Here is a 22,635-nt window from a genome sequence, read left to right as displayed (position 1 = left end):
TCAGTGGCCTCACCACTGCTGCTCGCCAAGTGCCCACCTCCTTTCCTGACCGCGAGGTCGGCTGCCACCTTAGAAGACAAGGCTATAAAAGCCCACAACCTATGGACCCCTGTCCCACTCAGACAAGTCAGCAACTCCTGTTCCTCAAAACAGGTCATGAAAGCAGAGGTCAGAACTCTACAGGCCTGGACTCGAGCTGACTAAGGAAGTGAGCAGGGCTTCCCTTCGGTCTGTGTTGTGCGCGGCCCCAGAAACACCGTCTCGCCCCTGGGCAACGAGAGACCAGGGCCAGCTTGCTGCAGACCAGGGCTCTGGGACAGAGGTCACCTCCAGTGAAACTAGACCACTCGTGTCTGAGGGCACAGCCGACTCGCCGGGGCTCAGTGATGTGCTCTGACGAGGACGTCTGCTGTCCTCTGCCACGTCTTGGAAATGCACGTGGCGAATGTAAGGGCTACAGTGCACGCGATTGTCACACACACATCTCGTTGGCTGACACCAAGCCACACACGTTCACATTGCTGTGCTACTTTAAAGAAACCACAATTCTGTGAAGAATTTACTTGAAATCAGTGCATGTGCTAAATCTTCACTTTATTCTGCCTTCAAGTTTCCATTTAAGACTCTCTGGGCTGCAGGCGCAACGCTTCTGAGGTTGCTGCTTACTGGGGTTCCCGGTGCCAAGTCTCTCGACTCCCAAATTAAATCTCCCTACTCAGTCAGCCAGACTATCAAAAGTTGTGTTTTTAAAGATTTTTACTGATTCTGAGGGGCGGGGGGAGAGGGAGAGCTGTGAGGGCGAGACGCCACGGGCTGCCCCCTGCGCAGGGTGGAGCCCGCGACCTGGGCACGCGCCCCGACAGCGACCGCGCCAGCTGCCTGCGTGCTCAGCGCGACATTCAACCAACTGAGCCAGGCCGGCCAGGGCGAGACTAACGAAAGTCTTAAATCTGAGCATTAGAAACGACCCTCACCTACCTGTTGTTAAGGATTTCCTACAAGGTCCAGCATGTGAAACGGAATCGAGTCCCTGGGAACAAGACACATCTGCACGTGCCCCGCGCTCTGGCAGGCGCTCGCGGAGGGGCCGGCAGCACCTGTCTGGGAAGCTGCCATCAGGCCGACGGCTCCTTCACCAGCACCGCGTGGACGCCGTCTGCACGCAGACAACGCACGTCCTTCTAGGACGGCTATTGCAGAGCAAGGCTTGAGCATAGAGACAGAGTAATAGAAAGGTCTCCGAGGTGAAAGAAAGTGTTTTAGGGCCTGTTTATAAATGACAACATCTTTGATCAACATGACGAACCATTGTGAGCCTTTCAACAGTCTAAACACAAACCTGTTGGAAGATCAACCAGCTGGAGTTCATTTCTCACTAATCCCATATTGTTTGGTGTTGAGGTAGCAAAAGAAAGAAAACCAGTCAAACTCGTCCATTCAATTCCCCTATAATGAGAAATTAAACAAAGGTTAATCTTAGTCCCTTTTCTAAGAACTAAACTATACAAGTTGATTAAGGAGTACTATTACATGGACTTTTATTTGAGACGACATTGCCACATATTTCACACACCTGAGGTCATTTCTATTTAAAACTGGCCCCAAATCACGACAAGACAGTTTAATTATCGGTATCCGTAGTGGCACTAAAATAACTGTAAATGTGGCAAAGGAGACAGTCACGCAGCTGCTCCTGAGAACCCCCCTGCTTGAGGACAGTGTACAGAAACACTCTCAGCAGACTGCTTCAAGCTGAGTACACGCAGGAATTTTATCAAATTTACCAAAATTCGTGGTCGGGAAGCAGATTCCTGGAGCAAACAACACAAACTGAGTCCTGAGATTTGGAAGTGGCTCAGAGGTTCAATGTTATCTCAGAGAAAAGCAGAAGAGAAAAATCTCAAAGAACAAGAACTAACGATGAGACAGTCACCCGTCAACCTAAGGCTCAGGGGGTCCGCCTGTGAGAGTGGTGGGATGTTGGGGTTCTGACACCTACAGTTTTCCAAGCCGGGCCTGCTGACCTCCGCTGGGGCGGCTACAGTCTCCTTCTCAACCCTGGGTGGCTAGGGAAGCACTCACTTCCTGAAAGGCCTTGAAATTCTAAGAGCATATAAAACTCCTGCAAATTTATCAACAGGCAACATAGAGATCATTTTACTTTCCACAAATCACATAATTTACTGAAAGCAATCAATGTTCTGATACTCAAATCACTGTGCGCGGAGAGTAACAACAGTGCCTACTGCAGACTTAAAGTGGAGGTTGGAGGTTCAACGAACGATGCGTGCAAAGTGCTGACGCTTAACACGCTCCTGGGAACACACGCTGGCGGAATGGAGAGTTCTGATTGGCGGGCACCACCAGAGGCAACACTGCACAAGGCCAGGTGAGAGGGGACGTCAGAGGGAAATGAGGGCGGGACGGGAAGAGAGAAGTCACCAGCAGGGACCCTTGGAAGACAAAAAGGAGGAGGCGCAGCCTGGGCCCCGCTGCCTCCAGAGCTCAGCATGTCTGAAGGACGACATGCTCCACGTGGACGCCCAGGGAGACACTGGAGGGCACAGCATGCGACAGGGATGAACTGTCACCCAGGCTGCACCACAAACAACACACCTGGAAGACCGAGGCCAGGTAAACCCTTCAGAAACGTCCAGCCCTAACAGCAGCTGTGGTACTAAAATGGTTAACCCTTGCCCGTTCAGAAAGTGCAATTACTCCGAATAACGTGTTCTTTAGGGTTCACTGCGGATTTCAGCACATGCACGTGACCTACACTTACACAATGCAGAGGACAGAAAATGGCCTTGCTCATACTTCGTTTGTTTTTGTTAATCCCCATCCGAGGATATACTTTCATTGATTTTTAGATAGAATGGGAGGGAGGGAGAGAAAGAGAAAGACAGAAACATCAATGTGAGAGAGACACTGATTGGTTGCTTCCCACATGTGCCCTGATCATCAAAAATACTGTTAAAAGATCATCGAAAATACTGGCAATTTAATAACTTTACACTACACATGTGTGACCACACGACCCAGCCTTGCTTGGGCATAACACAGACATCCAATCAGCAAATGAGGCTGTGGCAGGGAGGTGGGTGCACGTCACCAGGGAGCGAGAGGCACCCCTCTGCCCCCCCACTCCCCCGTCTGCACACTCACAGAACAGATCACATCTCAAAATTTTTAAATAAATGCTAGAACGTTTTGGTACTTTTCTGGTGGTGCTTAAACAAATAAATCAATGAGATTAATTATTACAATGACTTTATTCAAATTTTAAAAGCAGTCCCACTAGGGACCCTTGGAAATGAAGAGCAACTAAATCAGCCTGAACGCAACACGGTGATTAGCAAGGAAGCAGCCTGAGCCTTAGGGGGACATTAAGATGCAGCAATAAAAGTGAGAAAAAGTCCCCACTGCCTAACACCCTTCACAAAAAGACACAGTGCGCACCCCCTTGGTGAGCACCCCCCTTGGTGAGCACCCCTTGGTGAGCACCCCCTTGGGGAGCACCCCCTTGGGGAGCACCCCTTGGGGAGCACCCCTTGGTGAGCACAGCCATCAATCGGACATGAGTATCTACTACTCGAAGTTCAGTCAGACATCACGCCGTGAGCAGAGCGCACAGGAGTCTAGAACTCTCGCTGGCGTCTGTCTGGGACGTCAGTGACCGTGACCCACTCACCTGACTTCACACGAGTGGACGCTCAGCTCCTTGTGCAGCAGCCCGCTGGTGAGGTGGTACACCAGGACCGAGCCATTCCCTGTGCCTGTGAGGAGAGGCAGAGAGGTTCATCTGCGGAGCTCCAGGGCTCCCCACACACCTTTCCTCCAGGTCCGTCATCTCCCGTCGTTCACCCCTACAGAAGCACCAAAGCAACGCACAGGAGGACTGAAATCCTCTGCTTCCCTCTTATCAAAAACAGACCTAATCTCACATGCTCTGAAACGGTACCCAAGTCAGAAGACAGACTTCACAGAAAGCTTTCAAAACTCAACACACACCAACTTTGAAGAAGCACTTTCCTATGCTTTCTAACCCCTGACAGCTGGTGCTTTCGAAATGTGGGGTGTTCACTATAGCCAGTCTTCAAAAAGGACTCCAGGTAGAACCCACTGACCAGGTTTTTCTATTTTTCTATACAAAGATTTTGTTATTTTGTCACTTATTTATTTATTTTAAATCCTCACCCAAGGATATTTTTCCACTTATCTTCAGATAGAGTGGGAGAGAGGGAGGGCAAAAGGGAGGGGAAGAAGGGAGAGAGAAAGAGAAACACTGATGTGAGAGAGACACATCAACTGGTTGCCTCCCGCACACCCAACCAGGGCTGGGGACAGAACTACAACTGAGGTACATGCTCTTGATGGGAACTGAGCCCGCGACTCTTTGGTCCACAGGCTGACGCTCTAACCGCTGAGCCAAACCAGCCAGGGCTTTATTTTGCCATTTAAATAAGTCACAGAGCAACGGTGCAGGCTGACAGCTACCTGTGGATTCTCAGAAGCAGCAGCCCAGTCCAAACCCTGCCCAGCACCCACCTGCCCACACCACACCTGTGTTTGTGCCCCTGTGACCCACCTCCCGTTTGCCCCAAGAACACTCTCAGATTCCAGTCCTAACCTTACTCCCAAAGTCTGCTACTGATTATCATACACACTTCTGTTACGTTAGGATGAGAGACAAGTTCTGTTTAGAAATAACTCCAAGAACAATTTTTATATTTTATTTTCACACTGAAACCAGTCAGATCTGCTTCAGCCTCAAAGAGCATTTATGTGAAAGTGAACTAATGCTGACACGAGCTGCGCTTTCTTCCTAAATGGGAACGAGGTTAGCACGGGGGACAGGAAACCCGCTTGCTAGGGAGTGAGCGAGAACACGCACTGAGACACTCGGGACAGCACAGACGTGTGAGACGCTCAGCACAGCCTGACACGGGTTAGCACGTGGTTATCACTACCTCTATTATCAGTGTGATTATGGTCTGTAGTTACCATTTGGCCTAAAGCTCAGAATCTCAGGTGGTGTCTAGAATTCCATCAGAAGGGACCAGCCATCCTTGAAAAAGTCAGGTTCCAGCCCTCAACTGTCCTGAGTGAGGCGGGGAGCAAACAGCGCGTGGCCAGGCGGGGGCTCTGCGGCTCGGCTCGCAGGGGTGGTGAGCCCACAAGGCGATGGGGGCGGCACGGCTCGCAGGGGTGGTGAGCCCACAAGGCGATGGGGGGGCGGCAGAACAGAGGGGCCGTGGCAGACAAGTAAAATGGTGGGCACACTCCAGGTTTAGCTTGCTTGCCGAATAAAGCTTCAGAAATGTTTGTGAAACTGTTCTAGAAAAGCATGGTTTTATCCTTGTCCCCATTTGTCATCTTTGCCACTATGATTCTTTCTAGTGCTGAGAAAATATCTAAAGTTACTGAAACTTTTCCGATAACTGATCTTCACAATAATCAATACTGTCTACATTCTGCAAGTGTTGCTAATGTTGAGCCCACGACCTAACACTCAAGGGCACCCCAAGGAGCAGCAACCCCACAGCCAAACTCCGCTTCGCGTCCCTGCCCCTTGGCAAACACGCGGCCCTCAGTCTCCATCCCTTTCCTCTGGCCTCACGGAGTCCGTGGCCTGATGTCCCTGCGCAGCAGTGCAGCTCACTCAACAGAGACCTCAGACGCAAACTCAGCTGTTACCTAGCTATCCCAGGAAACACTTTTCTCCAAGAAACTGACGAAGCCCTGTCTGACCAAGCACACTGACCTGTGCGCACACGGTGTACTGAAAACTCCTAACTGAAATCTCTGTAAGAAGTTTAATATAAATCAGTAGATTCTAAAGCAAAAATTAAGCACTGATCTGCATTTATATAAATCTGGGCATATGTACACATGGACTATTGAACCTTAAAATTCAAATCGCTTTCAGATGATCGCGATGAAATGGGAAAGGAACACCGACCGCCAAGCAATAAGTTCAAACGAGCTCTTAGTGCTCACCAGTCAGCCATTAGCCAACTCACGAGCATGACTCAGACGAACCAGCAAAGAAGCAAATGTGGTCAGGTTTTCATTTTAGGGGGAAAAAATCATAAATCACATGTTTATAGACCCCAGGAGAAAGTCAGAAGCCAACAAAAAGTATCTTTAAAAAAAATTTTACTCAGCCTCTTCCTCTTTATTCTCAAAGATAAAAAAGGATGTTCTAGTAATTAGCCAAGTTAAGTCTAATAAAATGCAAAACATGCACAAAGAACAAACACATAACGCAGGTCCACGCCTGGCCACTGAGGCTCGGCAGGCGGAGCGTCGCCCTGAGCACGGGACCGGCTGCCGGCCTGACTCCCGGTCAGGCACATGCCCCGGCTGGGCTCCATCCCGTGCAGGAGGGAGCCGACCGGATGTTTTGCTCTCACACAGATGTCTCTTTTTCCCTCTCCCTTCCTCTTTATCTAAAAATCAGTAAAAACAAAAATCTTTAAGAAAAACACAAACAGCCCTGGCCAGTTTGGCTCAGTGGTTGGAGCGTCAGCCTGCGGTCCGGAGAGACCCGGGTTCGGTTCCTGCTAAGGGCGTGTACCTTGGTTGCAGTTTGTCCCCAGCCCTGGTTGGTCGTGTGGGTGGCAGCCACTCGATGTGTCCCTTTCACATCGATGTTTCTCCTTCTCTCTCTTCCTCTCTCTCCCTCCCACTGGAGGAAAAATGGAAAAATGTCCTCGGGTGAGGATAAAAAAAAAGAAAAACACAAACAGGACCAATACTCACCGACAGCAAGCAGTGGCTGATATATCTTGATGTTTTTTGTGGTCAGCGGTGGACACATGCGGACAGTGAGCTGGGGCGAGGGCAGACCTGAAAGCAGCCCTGTGAGCAGGAATTTGAGGTACACTTCCTGCAGAACGGAGCCTTCGGGATGTTCTTCCCCAGCAACTGCGCTCTGCGCTGATTGGGGATCAAAAATACCAACACATTAATTACAACATATGCTGATCTTCAAAATCTGAAAAGACTCAGTGGAAATACTTCTCAGGTCTAGAAGCTGTCATGCGGCAGCCAGGGGCTGTGGCTACACAAGGGTCTGCACTTGGCTATGGGGCTTCTTGTACTGTCTGACATCTTGACAGACAGTGACTCCAGCGCACTGCTGTCCAGAACTGCTAAGATACGTCGCTAAGATACTTGCTACGATACACTGTTTCAGTGAAAGGTCCTGGTATCAGGCACCAGAAGCAAATCGAGAAGGCTGGGTGAGAGAGGGCAGTCTCCGTGCAGGGAGATGCCACAACCCTTTCTAAAGGGCTACTTCCGATCGCTGACTCTGTGAAGCACATCTAGAATTAGTCATCACAAACAACAGGTTCCAGAATGCATTTAGATGTCTCACAAGACATCTTACAGAATTTAAGTGTGAACTAAATGTTACATGTAAATATGTAAAATAATATGTATTACACATAACCTGTAACTGTCGAGAGTTCAGCATTAACTTTCAGACATAACATCCACACTTGGGTTATCGAGTCTCAAACTAAAAAGGTGACTCCAATAAAATCAAATGTGACAAAATGTTGCTATGAAGAGCACAGCAAAATCAACTCCGTTTCCTAACAGGGCTTACAGCTTGTCTTCCTGTGAACCACCGCCGACTTCTACATAAAATTGCCAAAACTACACAACACCGAACACGTGTGCGTGTATATATATGCACACACATACACCAGGAAAAGGAAAAACATAAACAATTACTAGGAGTGGGTGACAGGACTCTAAATACAATCTTTTGAAGCTATAAAGTTGTTTTAATAATAAAGTTATTCTAAAATCCGTAAGACATACAGAAAGAAAGGGCCATCAAGTTAACGCAGGTTATATGTAATACATATATGTAATACATAACCCCTCAGGCTCAGTCCTACACTTGAGATCCATCTTTGCTTACGAAAGATGGGGTCTAAAGGAACAGTCAGTCCAACAGGCAGGCACATGTCACCACCCTCAGTGCCTCGGAGCCGGCTCCGCAGAGCTGCCCTTTCTGCTCAAGCGTCTCCCACGAGGAGCTCACCAGGCAGGGAGGATCCGGCCAGAATACGCAGCAGCCTGTACCCAACGGCTATAGATCAGGCCTCTGTATTCAACTGAATTACTTCCAATTACCACTAACTACACAGTGAATTTCAAATTTAAAGTTTTAATAAAAATGTTTTCAAGTAACAAAGCTTTATTTGTTTAATACTTTTAAATCAACTACATTGTTGAGAATTATTATACAATCTATATCCTTTTGTCTCTTGGAAATATAAGTTATATCAGTTAGGTACCTAAACAGCATGAAATTTCAATGTCTTTCATATTACTGACTAGTTCTGGGCATATGTGTGTTTCTAATTCTTTTCAATTTAACATTTTTATCAAGTGTAAACAAGGTCAATTAACTCAGAAAATTGTGTTACCAACTAAATGCATCTTGCAAAACAAGTATGTGTCTGAACTTCCTTACATGGATTTATGTCTAAAAGATAAAGAATTTAAAATATACAAGTTAGTGTCATTGAGCAAAAGGGTTTTACAACTAACAGGAATCAGGAAAACCAAAGCCTGGAGAGGTCAGGTCTCGCTCAAGATCACAGGGGAGCAGCCCAGTCTGGAGCCACGGCCAAGGGGCAGGCTCCGGGGCGGGGTGAGAGGTTCACACTTGGCTCCTCTGCTCACTGGCCGTGTGGTTTTAAGCAACTCTTTTAAATCTCTCTGGCTTGTTTCCACAGACATACAATGGAAACGGCACTGCCCACCTTCGAGAGCATCTAGCTCAGCGCCTGGCATAGTGGTAAGCACCCAGTGAACGTCTCTGCTTAAAGTCAGAGGGGGGCACTCCGTCTTGTGTACCATCTCCAAGCATCTGAACATAAGCACCTATGCAAATGCCGTAGATTTTCCATTGCATGTGGAAGAACAAGTAATGACACAGAAACCCTTTGTAACCACAACCACAATTTTAAAAGAATTAGACATCAAACTGCTTGGCATATCTATCACTTCCAGTTGTATAATATTTGAAATCATAAATCTTTATTCTTCGTTTAATATATACTGGCCCTGTAAGTTGGAAGCAATATTTTATCTGCAAATAAATGTTTGTTGAAAGTAAGAATCACCAATGTGTAAACAAGACAATGCATGTCAAAAAGTTAAAACAATTTTTCCAATAACTTCTCACAGCTCCTCGTCCCTCCATAAATACCGCATTCTCTGTGAGGCCCTGGCTCTCCACGTTTTCGTTTTCTCGAGCATTAACTTTGACTTCATAATAATTGCAAATCGGTGACTCTATTGCTTTTGCCCTTTGAAAAGAATCCCTAACATAAAGTCAGAGAAAAAACAAAAGCTCACCAATCATGTTGTCCAGGGAGAGGTCCGGGAGCTTACTCTGCAGCACGCCCACGGGAACCCCACAGAAAGACACTGGTGAGTAGAGAGGCGACAGGCCAGAGCTGCTGCGGAGACACGACAACTAGATGGTTTTCACACTCTCACAACCTGACTCACTGACAGTAACTGACAAGTCGTAAGTTCAGATCGTGGCGTTCCGTTTCTCTTGCCTTAGATGAAATATCTCTATCAGGTTTACATACTTCCCTGATGACCTGAAGTCTTAATTATCACTTCAAAATATGTTTAATATTTTTTAAAGTCCCTGTTATCTTTATATGATTCTGATAATTTTTTTAAGAGGAAACAGAAAACAAAGAAACACCCCTACTGATTCATGTACCTATTCCGTGAGCTTCGATGACAAGCGGCAGACTTCAGTTCCCATATCATGACCCTGCCGTCGCTCACTATGAGGGCCGCTGCGTTCTCGTTGACCGGGCAGCATGCCATGCAGAAGGGCCGGACCGTCTTGGTCACCCTGATGGCGTCACACTGGCTCCGTAAGTCATAGGTCAGCTCCTGCACAGGGTCTGGGTCTGAACACAACACCATTTTCTTTTAAATATCAGAAAGTAGCCACCTCAATATTATTCTTTTAATTGAGATAAAACCTCAACTGGAAAGGTCATCAGTCCTTCCCTAATAAAAAAGTCTGTCAAGAATGGTTTCCCTTTCTACAAGTATTACTAATTTCTTCAAAATATAAATGCTGTCTATACCAACTTTAATATCCAAAATAATTATAATCAAGACATCTTGTTTTTTAATATTTCAAAAATAAAGAAAATGCATTAACAGTGATATACGATCACATAATGAACAGTGCATCATCATTTACAGTGGTCTACAATAAGCCTGAAGATAACTGTACTTTACGAAAGATGTTAGTCCCTTTCAACTCTCGGTAGCACGTCATCTCATGGGACATCCTCTGTCCTGCAGGACAAGGCTGGACCCACACCCAGATGACTGCAGCTCTGCACCCGCCACCTCCCAGGGGAAGCCCCGCAGAGACGGGCACCCGCCACCTCCCAGGGGGAGCCCCGCAGAGACGGGCACCCGTCACCTCCCAGGGGGAGCCCCACAGAGACGGGCACCCGTCACCTCCCAGGGGGAGCCCCACAGAGACGGGCACCCGTCACCTCCCAGGGGGAGCCCCACAGAGGCAGGCACGGGCTGTTAGGGCGCGCAAGTGGGCTGTGCCGAAGGAGAATTACAAAAGACAGTATCCACTTATCCCTGCAGACAGTCAGAAGGAAGGACAGATGAGACTTTTGTTGTCGTGTAGAAGGCACTGACAATTCGGGAGATGGTTCTCGGGCTTGTATGGTGCCCCACATCATAACCATATTCTCCATTTTCAAGGGCAGGATTATCATAAACTCTTAAGATCTGGTATTAGTTCTATGAAATGATTCTGATGAGACAGACGCTCACCTGGTTCCTCGTGTGACGTGGTGGGAACACTGCTGTAAGACCTTCGAACACGCAACGTGATACAGCCGTTCTCATGTAGGCAGAACAAACCATCACGTTGAGAGCAGGGTATTACCTTTAAAGAGATGATTCATTTATTTTTAAAAACACAGATTTGAGAGTATATACTGTGAAACTCATAAGCTCATATTTAGAGAATCTGAGCAAAAAAAACAAAAAACACAAAAATATACCACATAATTCCTAAGTTTTAAAACTAAATCAACACTTAAAAATCCACTTATAGTCATAAAAAATTGTGCCTTTATCAATGTAACTTAAATAGTTCAGTAAATATCTCCAGATAGGTCAGAAGAATGTCTAGGGTCCATCAAGCCAATAAGAAGTGTAAAAGAGCAAGAAGTGTGAAGTGGCACTGTCGACGTTTAATAACCAGGAGAGTCGAACGGAGGACTTGTGCAAGGTTCTAGCTTCTCTCCAGGTGCCACGCGTCATGGCCTCCGGGTGTATTTACGAGCTGTTCGTACCTGCAGAAACGGAACCCCCGTCCGCTCTATGGCGACCACACCCACGGTCTGGTTCACCTCCAGGTCGAGGATCAGAACCTCCCGAGGGTACAGCAAGAGCATGTGGCCCCTTCTGGACGGCAGGTAGGCCAGCTGCAGGCAGTCGCTGAGGGCTACGAACTCGGCACTGAAAACAGCAGACACTCGCTTTAGGCGCTGAGAAATGAGTCAAGATTTCACTCATATCGGAAAAACCTAATAAAGAATCGAATTTTGTACTTTCCACATAAAAACTGTCAGTGAGAATGTACAACTGTTTATAAAACGACCAACAGTTTAAGTATCTGAAACTTAACCCTCCACTACACGCCCAAATCCAAATCATGACAGCAGTGTACAGCTGAGATGTGCGTCTACATTTTTGAAAAATTAAAGTATGAAGAGCAAGTCTATGATGTAAGATGATGTAAGTCTATGATCACTAGGCATTCATAAGAGAGTCGTTATATTTTTATTTTGCACTTGGAAGTACTAGACAGATTGCTAAACTCAACACTCCGGACTGAAAACACACCAGGAGCCGGCCGGCTGCTGCACGGCCCTGACGAGTCACGTCCTCTGCTGTTTTCACGCCTTGTAAACTGCCTGAAATCCTTTTTGAAAAAAAAATAGGGTGATGTAGTTACGTAGCAGAGCATTTTCTTCTGTGTAGATAAAATATAGAAAACTATATGAGGATTGTAAAAGACTGTTAAGGAGTCTCAAAAATCATTTTAGTAACTGTAAGCATTGCATACATTTAATCATAACCTTTTTGTAATAAATATAATTCAATAGACATACAGTCATGTTCTATTTTTTACACAATAATATTGTTGAAAGGTCTGACGTTTAACATGAAGTCAGAACAGAGGACTGGAGACTGGGGTGAGGCTGCACCGAAGTCCTGGCTCTGCCACACCCCGTGTCCGGGTGACGTTTGAAACGACATGAAACACAATTTCCTCATTTATAAAACGGGAACAGAACTGCTGCCCGGGGCTGTAGCAAGATTATATGTGACAATGTATGTGAGAACACCCGGAGCAGTTCTCTTTAAAGGCATTAATTTATTTCCCCAAAACTCAAGGTGAATGTATGACTCATATGAGAGAAAATGTACTTCTATAAATCGTAACTTATCAAACTACAAAATAATTATGAGACAGAATCAATGAAAAACAAAGAGTTCTCTAAATATATTTAAGAAGCAATCTTAAATTATTTTAGCACAGGGCGGAGGATAAATTAGTAAGCCTAACCAGCCTATGGTTTAATATATAAAAATATTTAGATATAAATTAAAAACGTATTTGTAGAGCAATTTGTATTTTATCATATATTTTTCAGGTAATCACCTACAAAGTCTGAGAGAATAATGTTAGCATATTAAAAGTAAAGGCTCTTTATAAATGCAAAAAAAATCCTACCAAAGCAATAAAAATATAAGAATAATCATGGCTCTAGAAAAAAGCCAGATACCTATTTCTGGTGCATAAAATTAGTTACTTAAAATTTTATTCAGTTCAATTTCTGGTATGAACAATATCTAGCATTTACCAAATGAATGCTTACTAAGTATCAGCCACTTGAGTTACTCTATCTATTCATCCTAACAGCACTTAAAACACGGCTTCAGAGACTGGGAGAGTGAGATCGGAGCGAGATCAAAGAATTCTGAGTCACTAGCAACAACTTCCCCTGGAATCCAGGCCCTCAACCAGCCTGAGAAACATCCTCACGTGCATGAGGAAAACACCCTTATTCCATGGCTGACGGGATCGCACAGCATTCAAGTCAGGAAAATGTGTTTAAAATAAAAATCCAGACTCTGTCCTCAGATTTCTAACACAGTCAATGGAAAGCAAGAACCAGAAATGTTACTCTGTAAGTCAGTGCAGGGAGTTCGGCACAATGAGTGGGAACAACGGAGCCGTGTTAAATGCTGAGTCTCCTCTTACGGGAGGAGACAGAATATTTCTCCTCTTATAAATTCAAAAGGGGAAATGAGAAAGGGTGAGATGAAAAAAAAAATCAATCTTAGTACATGTTCAAAACAGATTTTTACAAGAGCAGATGATGAACAGATGAGTGTTGGTCAGTTCACTTGTAACTTGCCTGGGTTTCTCCTGAGTGATCAGGATCCTGACTTTATTGAGAGCCTTCTTCGCCCCGGTGGCTGCGGCCAGCTTGCTGTGAGCGGGGCTGGAGTGCGGGCTGGATATGTAGACTTTCCTCCCAGGGCCCGCGGGAGGCTTGGACGGGGAGAAGTCCGAGATGAACACGATGCCCTCACTGGTGAGCACTACAGACAGAGGAGCAGCCACTGGTTAAAGTGTAATCAAGTTTTGCATAGTTTTTTCCAACAGAATTTGAGAGCAAGGTGATGATCATTTTAACAGTACAGAACTGGCAGTGTCACGCAGTCGTGACGTAATGGGGACGTTCTCCGAGACGGAGTGGACCGGTGGTATCACAGCTCATCGGAGGCCCCAAGCTCAGGCTCTCGACCAGTGCTTCATGCTCACGATGCAGAGGTTGCTGGCAGAAAGATGTCCGTTCTCCAGATAACTCAGTGCACACACTTTCATTAGTAACCTTCGCTCATCATATCCCATAGCTTCAAAATCCAAATACTTTTCCGAATATAAAATTCACAGAAGGAAAAAAGATCCCATATAGACATATATGGCTCTGTACATCGCAGTAGGCTAAGTTCAAATATTTGATCTGATGATACAAATGTTTTATGATCATCATGAGTTTATTCCATCTAAATAAATCTCCTTTTTCTTCCTGAGCATCAGTCGGACCTCAGGACATATACAGAGGGCTCTTTCCCTGTGGAGCTAGAGTCAAAGCCGGCTGCCGACTGCGCCCTACTATCTAACATGACCACCTACCTGCTCCCTCCCATCCCCCATTCTCCTTGGTTCCCTTTATCCTGTTCTACTTTTTACACCCCTGGTAACCCACAGCACACGAGACTTGACTAGCTCACTACGCTCCAAGTTCAGGACCTGACTCCCTCAGTAGTGGGATGCAGCAAACTGAATGAGGGCAGGAACCTCGTCTGCTTCGCTGATGTGTTCTGGGCCCCAGAATGTGCCTGACATGTAGTAATTGCTCAACACCCGTTAGATAATTGAATAAAATATTTTCAAAATAATTTAGTCATAAAAATATATGTCTAAAAACAAAGCTAAGTTTTAGATGAGCAGTTTAGTAAAGCATCACAAGCACAGTGGCAAAAACAACCTCTGCAGAAAAAAAATTCCCTTGGCTTACCCTGTTCCTTACAAGCGTCTGGTCATGGCCCTCAGAACACAAGGCACGGATTAGAATCAATTTTTAAAAACAGGAACTGAATTTGGCCAGATTAAATGAAACCCTTAGCTTAGGATCTTCAAATGTCCCGGAAAACAAATTTAATTCGGTCTGAGTTGGAAGAACACAGCAACTCCCTCCCTGGCTGATCTAATTCTGCTCAGGGAAGAATTCAACACAGTGAGGTCCAGCCTGCTGGTCCAACCTCCCAGCTCAGGGCACTTGCAGTGCTGGGCTGCGGCTCAGCTGTGTGGGAGCTGCGGGAGCTGAGCCAGCTCAGAGGGGCCCCTCCGCTTCGCCCCGTGGCTGTCACCATCACAGACACCTGACGGATACGTAGTGTTAACTCCGTATGACACCGCGACTGCCTCCCACAAGGAACTATTACTCACAAGTTAAATGTGAGGGATCAAAAGGGTCAAAAGAAAAAGAAAGGATGTTGTCCGCGTAGCTCTTCTTCCACAGCTTGGTGCCCGTGTCTGCGTTCCAGAGCACAATGTAGTTCGGCGGGTGGACAGCCAGCAGCAGATCTCGGGAAGCGTCTTGACTCCACAACCACTGAAGGTCTATGAAAACAGACACAGACAAAGCTCAGGGAGCATCCACCTTAAAGACACCTGGATAACATGTCCTTGATCTTTAGTTGTTTTTCCTCACATAATCTTCAAAATGTTTACTGTCCCTCTCCCTGCAATGTTACAGGTGTGTCAAGACTGCAGAGAAAAAGTTACTTTTATATAAAAATGAGCTGTGTGGACATTAGCATCTCAAAGTCAAAATGTGTAAATAATCTGAAACATTACTTCGAAGAAAATACAAGGCTATTTGCAGTAATCAGTACTGAAAATCGCATGTCACAGAATGTCACAGGCATGACCACTAATGTCACTCTCCTAATATTTTTGTGGAATTACTCAGTGGGACTTCGTAGTTTCATGTTTTTTCACAACAATAAACAGGATAAAGATCTAGTTCAGTACCTAGTACATAGTAAGCACTTAATAAATATTTTTTAACAGTCATTTAAAAAATTCACTCATTCAAAACAGCCAATCAGCCAAAGCCTTGAGTTCAAATACTTTGTGGGGTTTAGGTCAACAAATAAATAAGCAAACAAATGGTCTATATAAAAATGGAAATAGCCCTGGCCAGTTTGGCTCAGCAGTTAGAGCATCGGCCTGCGGAACAGAGAGACCCGGGTTCGGTGGCCTCTGAGGGCGTGAGCCTCGGTTGCGGTTTGTCCCCGGCCCTGGTTGGTCGTGCGGGTGGCAGCCACTGGATGTGTCCCTTTCACATTGATGTTTCTCTCTCTCTCCCTCCCACTCTATCTGAACAAAAAATGGAAGAATGTCCTCAGGTGAGAAGAAAAAAAAAAAAGGAAATAAAATTTTGATCCTCTCTATTAATGGAAAGGAAGCACTGACATAAAACAGCAGTTTGGCTAAGTTTACTTTTACTGTGGTTTAATTTACAAGAATGTTTATTGCAGCTTAGTTTTTTTTTCATCAGGCTTGACTGAGGCTGATGTTGAAATTCATGCACTTCACCAAAACTCAAATCAGCTGGGGTCTGAGGAAATGTGCCCAGAAGTATATCGATAAGGATTTTAAAAACCAGATTCAGATCAGTAGAATAGGCTAACACAATCAGGAGTTAACTGGGAAGTGATGCAATTAAATGAAAGGGAAAAAACCCCCTAAGAATAAGCGCATTAGCACAGACGGCAGAGCACAGACTTTCCTCACCCTGAATAGGTTTGGCGTGTTCTTGGATCTCACACTGAGCTATTCCTGCTGCTACATCCCAAACGATGATTTTTCCAGTGACATCAGCAGAAGCCAGGCGCAAGGAATATGGTGAACCAATGTTATGGTGATAATTTTCTCTGGCCCACTTAACCTAGTATCAAGAAAAAATAAATCGAGTAAATACTTGCACTGGATGAAATTCAACATAATTTTCATAAAATACCAACCTGAGGCCTGGCCATTGTGGCTCTGAGTTGGGCACCCGTCCCCCATACACCAAGAGGTTGAAGGTTTGATGATTCCCGGTCAGGGCACATGCCTGGGTTTCGGGCTCAATCCCCAGTAGGGGTGTGCATGAGGCAGCCCATTGATGTTTCTCTTTCATCGATGTTTCTCTCTCTCCCTCTCCCTTCCTCTCTCTAAAATCAATAAAAACATATCTAAAGAAAAATCAACCTAAACTTATACTACTATATTACAAAAACATTTAGAAAGAATAAATAGTAAACTGATTTCCATCTTGAAAGTTAGGCATCTAGTAAACTGATTTCCATCTTGAAAGTTAAGCATTTTCATCATTTATGATTTTTTAAAGTAGCAATTAAAATATTTTTGAAGCCCTGGCCGGTTTGGCTCAGCGGTGAGAGCGTCGGCCTGTGGTCCTGAGAGACCCGGGTTCGGTTCCCGCTAAGGGCGCGTACCTCGGTTGCAGTTTGTCCCCGGCCCTGGTCGGTTGTGCGGGTGGCAGCCACTCGATGTGTCCCTTTCACATCGATGTTTCTCTCTCTCTCTGTTCCTCTCTCCCCCTCCCACTCTACCTGAACAAAAAAAGGAAAAATGTCCTCAGGTGAGGATAAAAAAAAAAAAAAAAATATTTTTGAAAACATCACCACGATCCTGCCTTTAAAATATGAAAAAGTATGCACAGCCTTAATATCCTGAGAAATTCAGGTAAAAACTCAGAACACCAAATCATAAAATGGTGGTGATCACTGTATACCGTCTCATCGTTCTAATGGTCAAATGTCAGTCATAAAATCTAATTATCACAGAACATCTAAGTCCCGAACCGCTAACCAGAACGCTTCCTGCAGCCCATCCTCCAGTGACAGGGAGACCTTGAGTTGTGAAAACCTTGCAGAGAGAAAAACAAACCAAACAAAAACTCTGGCTGCCCTCTTCCATAAAACTGGAAAAATGTTAAGTTTCTCTAAAACAAAATGTACGCTTTATACCTCCAGCAACATCGTAAGAACAAAACTTTCAAAATAAAACCCATAAAAACTCCATTGCAAATCAGGTTCATCCTGAGCATCAAACACAGACAAGTCAGGAATAAACACAGTCCCCCGCCCAGGCCTCTCCTGGCAGAACCCCTCCTCCAGCTCAGCACCCTGCTGGCTTCCTCAGTCACCACACATCGACCTGCGATCGTCACCGACCCACGAGCCGTGACCTCCACAGGACAGGATCTAGCAGGCCTGGTTCACATCTCAGTTTCCAATTTTCTACTCTTTTGATGGTGTCCTATGAAGCACAAAAGTCTTAAATTTCCATGTAGTCCAATTTATCTATTTTTCTGTTGCTGTACTCAAGAAACCACTGCTTTCGCCACTGTCAAGAAGATTTGCACCTCTGTACATGTACATTTAGGTAAACTCCAAGCAGTGTATATATTTTAAAAATCACCTAGACACATCATAATCAAACTGCCGGAAACCAAGGATAAGAAGAAAGCCCTGAAGGCGGCAGATGAGTGAAGATACAGAGAAACAGAGACGAGAATTTCTCATCGGGAATTATGAAACCTGGAAGATATCGCAGTAATATCTTTAAAGTACTACAAGAAAAAAAAAAAAAAACCTGTGAAATATTTTCTCAGACAAATAAAAGCTGAGAGAATAACCAATATTTGATATATAACTCAAGAAATAAGGAAATTTTTTAGGCAAAGGGAATATAATACCAAACTGAAACTTGGATCTACACATTTGAAAACTCCAGAAATGCCAAACAGACAGAAGGGATGGATGGATGGAGGGAAAGAGGGAGAAAGAGAGATAGAAGATCTTTTTCTCAAGAAAAATCTGCACCTAACATCAGACTTAATGGGGAAAGACTGAATGCTTTCCTCCTACGCTCAGGAACAGGACAAGAATATCTTCTCACCACTCCAGTTCTCTGCAGTAGTGGTCCTAGACAATGCAATATGGCAAGAAAAAAAAAAAGAAGAAGACACAGATTATCAATGAAAAAATTAAATTGTCACCTACAGATCACGATTGTATGTGTAAAAATTCCCAAAACTACTAGATCTAATGAGTTTAACAAGATCACAGGATACCATCAATATACCAAAATCAACAGTATTTTTTCCCAGTTCTCATCATATACATACACACACACACACACACACACACACGTATATATAACCTCAAAATAGATCAGGAACCTAAATGTAAGAGCTAAAACTATAAAATTCCTAGAAGAAAACAAAGGTGTAAATCATCATAACATGGAAAAAGAAGTTTCTTGAATACAGAAAAAAAAGATAAAATAAACTGTATCAAAATAAAAAACTTTTGTGCTTCATAGGACATCATCAAAAAACTGAAAGACAATTCACAGAATGAAAGAAAATATTTTCCAACCAAATATCTAAATTTGTATCTAGAAAACAATTCTTAACAACTCAATAATAAAAAGATAATACAATTTAAAAGTGAACAAAGGACGGACAAGCTATTTCTAACAGATACACAAATGGCCCATAAGCACATGTAAAGATGCCCAACATCATTAGCTATCAGGAAAAGTAAACAGAACCAGGATGAGAACCACTGCGCAGCCACTAGAATGGCTACAATCAAAAGGACAGATAATAACAAGTGTTGGTGAGGATATGAACAAACTGGACTATTCATACCCAGCTAACTGGAATGTAAAATGGTGCAGCCTCTTTGGAAAGCAGTCTGTCAGTTCCTCAAAAATTAAACACAGTTACCATGAGTCAATAATTCTTTTCTTTTTCTTTTTTTTACCCTCACCCGAGGACATTTTTCCATTTTTTGTTCAGATAGAGTAGGAGGGAGAGGAAGAGAGAGAGAGAGAAACATGAAAGGGACACATCGAGTGGCTGCCACCCACACAATCCAACCAGGGCCAGGGACAAACTGCAACCAAGGTACACGCCCTTACCGAACCTGGGTCTCTCAGGACCACAGGTTGATGCTCTAACCGCTGAACCAAACCAGCCAGAGCCAATAATTCTTTTTACTAGGCATATACCCAAGGGAAATGAAAAAACAGGTTCACGCAAAAAATGTAAAGAAATGTGCATAACAGCTTTATTCATAATACCTAAAAAGTCCATCAATAAATAAGTGTAGTTTACCCATGAAGAGAAATATTCAACAGAAAGTAACAAAGTACTGACACATGAAACATGAAAACACCTTGAAAACATTGTGCTAAGTGAGAGCCGGGCACATACTGCACTATTTCATTTATATCTAATGTCCACAACAGGTGAATCTACAGGGTAGAAAACAGATCAGTGGTTGCCTTAGGGTAAAAGGGATGGGAAGTGGTGGGGGAGGGGTGACTACTCATGAGCACAGGGTTTCTCTCTGGAGTTAGGAGATCATGGTGATGGCTATACACCTCTGACTACACTAAAAACTATGGACTTCTGTGCTAACCGGGTGAACTGTATGGCAGGAATCCTCCGCTTCCTCCTACAAGTTCAGATCACTGTAATTCATTGTTCAGCTCAGGATGTGTGTGCTGAAAACTTAAACTCACTGACAACTTCACATACACTCAGCCTATCATTGCAACACTGTCATTCAGCTACTCAGAAACTTTGGAATCACTCTGTTCTCTGACTTTCCCTTAAAATTGATTGCCGTAAAGCTCTCAAGTTTACTTCTTCGGCAGCTCCTAAATAAGACTTTCATGCCTCGACTTTACTTTGGGCCCTTACAACTTCCTGCCAAAATTACTGCAAAAGCCTCCTACAGGACCTCACAGCCTTGCCTGCCCTTCCTCCAGCAGACCCCTCCCTGCTGCCAGAGGGAGCTCCTCTAAAATGCAAATATGATCGTATCAGTCTCCTACTCAAAAACCCAAATATTTTCGTAATCGTATGGAGCTTTCAGAGCGGGTGAATGTCTCTGGCTGCCTCCTCCATCACCCCTGCACGAGTATCCTGTCTTTTAGCCCCTGCACACTATTTACCTTTGTGTATATTCTTCCCCTTTCCTGTGCTGCTCCTCCCCCAATTTTCCATGTGGCTGCCTACAGCTTACCGGCCCCTAAGCGAAGACGCCTGTAGCGTCTCCAGATCCCTGCAGCAGGATCCTATGCGGCCCCTCTCTTCCCGCAGCGCCTCATACCGACGGCACTGCCGGGGGCTTTGCCGGCACTCTCCTTAGCACACACTCTGCTCAAACCAATGATGAGTGAAAGGTCCCGCACACGGCAGAACTGGTGACTTCCGTCAGCTTCGAAGTGACCTAAGAACTAGCATTTCACAGTTCATCCGGGATCGACATTAAGTCATAGGCATGGAAACACTGGATCAACCCCAAATACATTATCCTATTTTTTTTTTTTTTATCCTCACCCGAGGACATTTTTTGTTCAGGTAGAGTGGGAGGGAGAGAGAGGAAGAGAGAGAGAGAGAAACATCGACGTGAAAGGGACACATCGAGTGGCTGCCACCCGCACGACCGACCAGGGCCGGGGACAAACCGCAACCGAGGTACATGCCCTTAGCAGGAACTGAACCCGGGTCTCTCGGGACCGCAGGCCGATGCTCTAACCGCTGAGCCAAACCGGCCAGGGCCATTATCCTGTTTAAAAGCTATTCAACAGTTATACGTGTGACTGAAGGAGAGTCTAGTGATGTAACATTTAAAACCCGAGAGCAGGCAGTACGGCACAGGGCCAAAGCGGGCTCTGACTTACCTTGACCACATCAGCTTTATGCTTTTCTAAAACTTGAAGAGTTTGGGCAGTGCCGGAATCGATCACCACCACGAGCGAATGGCAGCCGTAGGCAATCAAACCTTGCCAGCCCCTAAGAAAACAGTGAGCACAAACTTTAGGTGAAACAAAGCCGGCGGCCTCTGGCCCACAGGCACCCTAAATAAATGACGGGTCCAGCCGACATGATTAGTAACCGATACGATTTTACTGCTGTTAGTAACAGCCGTCTCCGCGCCCAAAGGTCAGCAGGGGACACGATCTCATCTAAATCAAAGGCTTAGCTAAGCTGCTTGTTGAAATTCGGTTCTTCACTGGGACACAAAAGGCCGCGAGGGGTGCAGGGGGCCGGGAGCAAGTACAAAGCAGCCCCCGCCTCCTATGGTTCCAGGGGCCACCCTCGTCTCCCCCGGCCTCGGAGACACCCCGCGGCCCGCCCCAGGGCCGGCTGCGCCCGGTCCAGCCTCCGACCGCGGCGCCGCCGGTCAGAAGGGGGGGGGGGGGCGGGCGAGGACCGCCGAGAGGAGCTGCCGGAGGCCCGGGGCGCAGCGCGGAGAGCGGGGTGCAGGGCGGTGTTGGAGGGGGGGCGCGAAGGCAGACAGAGGCGACACAGGAGCGTCTCGGCGCCCTCGGCGGCCTCGCGCGGGGCAGCGGCGCCGCCTGGACGAGGCGAGCGGACGGCGGAGCCTCCCGGGGTCCCCCCCTCACGCCCAGGCGGGCCTGGCGCGGAGCCCGGCGCCCTCACCAGTCCACCGCCGCCTTGTTGTAGGCGCTGAGGGCCCCGGTGAGGGTCCGGGACGACACCTTGAAGTTCACGGTCAGCGGCAACATCGCTGCGGCGGACCTGCGCTCCCGGCCGACGGCGAGCGGAAGCGGCGGCCACTGCACTTCCGGCCCCAATAGCGTCCGGGCGGCTCCGCGGGCAGCGCAGTTTGGTTCCGCCGCTCCTGGATTTCCCTGACCTTGTCCGGCCACTCCGGGTTCCGCCTGCCCCAGGGTTCTTCCTGCCCCGGGGTTCCTCCTGCTTCAGGGTTCCGCCTGCCTAGGGGTGCTGCCTGGTCCGGGTCCCGCAGCCCCGGGGGTCCCGCCTGGCTCGGGGTCCCGCAGCCCCGGGGTCCCGCAGCCCCGAGGTCCCGCAGCCCCGGGGTCTCGCCTGGCCC

At 46.2% G+C, this 22,635-nt stretch overlaps 1 protein-coding gene across 4 annotated transcripts in view; it reads right to left on the bottom strand.

Annotated features, from left to right (window-relative positions):
- Positions 1 to 22,334, bottom strand: part of WDR11 (WD repeat domain 11) — a 45,093-nt gene extending 22,759 nt beyond the window's left edge. For 3 of the 4 annotated variants that reach the window (XR_004959993.1, XM_036265208.1, XM_036265210.1), the window contains exons 1-12: positions 22,221 to 22,334; positions 21,458 to 21,569; positions 16,484 to 16,637; positions 15,131 to 15,304; positions 13,530 to 13,716; positions 11,394 to 11,559; positions 10,867 to 10,981; positions 9,770 to 9,965; positions 9,388 to 9,491; positions 6,766 to 6,942; positions 3,692 to 3,776; positions 1,340 to 1,446 (exon numbers count right to left, since the gene is read on the bottom strand). Coding sequence is in view for 3 of the 4 variants with exons in the window: in XM_036265208.1 (XP_036121101.1) it covers positions 1,340 to 1,446; positions 3,692 to 3,776; positions 6,766 to 6,942; positions 9,388 to 9,491; positions 9,770 to 9,965; positions 10,867 to 10,981; positions 11,394 to 11,559; positions 13,530 to 13,716; positions 15,131 to 15,304; positions 16,484 to 16,637; positions 21,458 to 21,569; positions 22,221 to 22,306 (1,663 nt within the window). In the remaining variant the exon portion in view is untranslated. The remainder of the gene's footprint in view (positions 1 to 1,339; positions 1,447 to 3,691; positions 3,777 to 6,765; positions 6,943 to 9,387; positions 9,492 to 9,769; positions 9,966 to 10,866; positions 10,982 to 11,393; positions 11,560 to 13,529; positions 13,717 to 15,130; positions 15,305 to 16,483; positions 16,638 to 21,457; positions 21,570 to 22,220) is intronic. The other variant, XM_036265209.1, reaches the window with a different exon arrangement.
- Positions 22,335 to 22,635: the final 301 nt, after the last annotated feature.

This window comes from Molossus molossus, unplaced genomic scaffold (genome assembly GCF_014108415.1).
Source record: "Molossus molossus isolate mMolMol1 unplaced genomic scaffold, mMolMol1.p scaffold_m16_p_17, whole genome shotgun sequence".
NCBI lineage: Eukaryota > Metazoa > Chordata > Mammalia > Chiroptera > Molossidae > Molossus > Molossus molossus.
The sequence above is the reverse complement of the archived record's forward strand: the minus strand, read 5'-3'. Positions and strand labels throughout refer to the sequence as shown.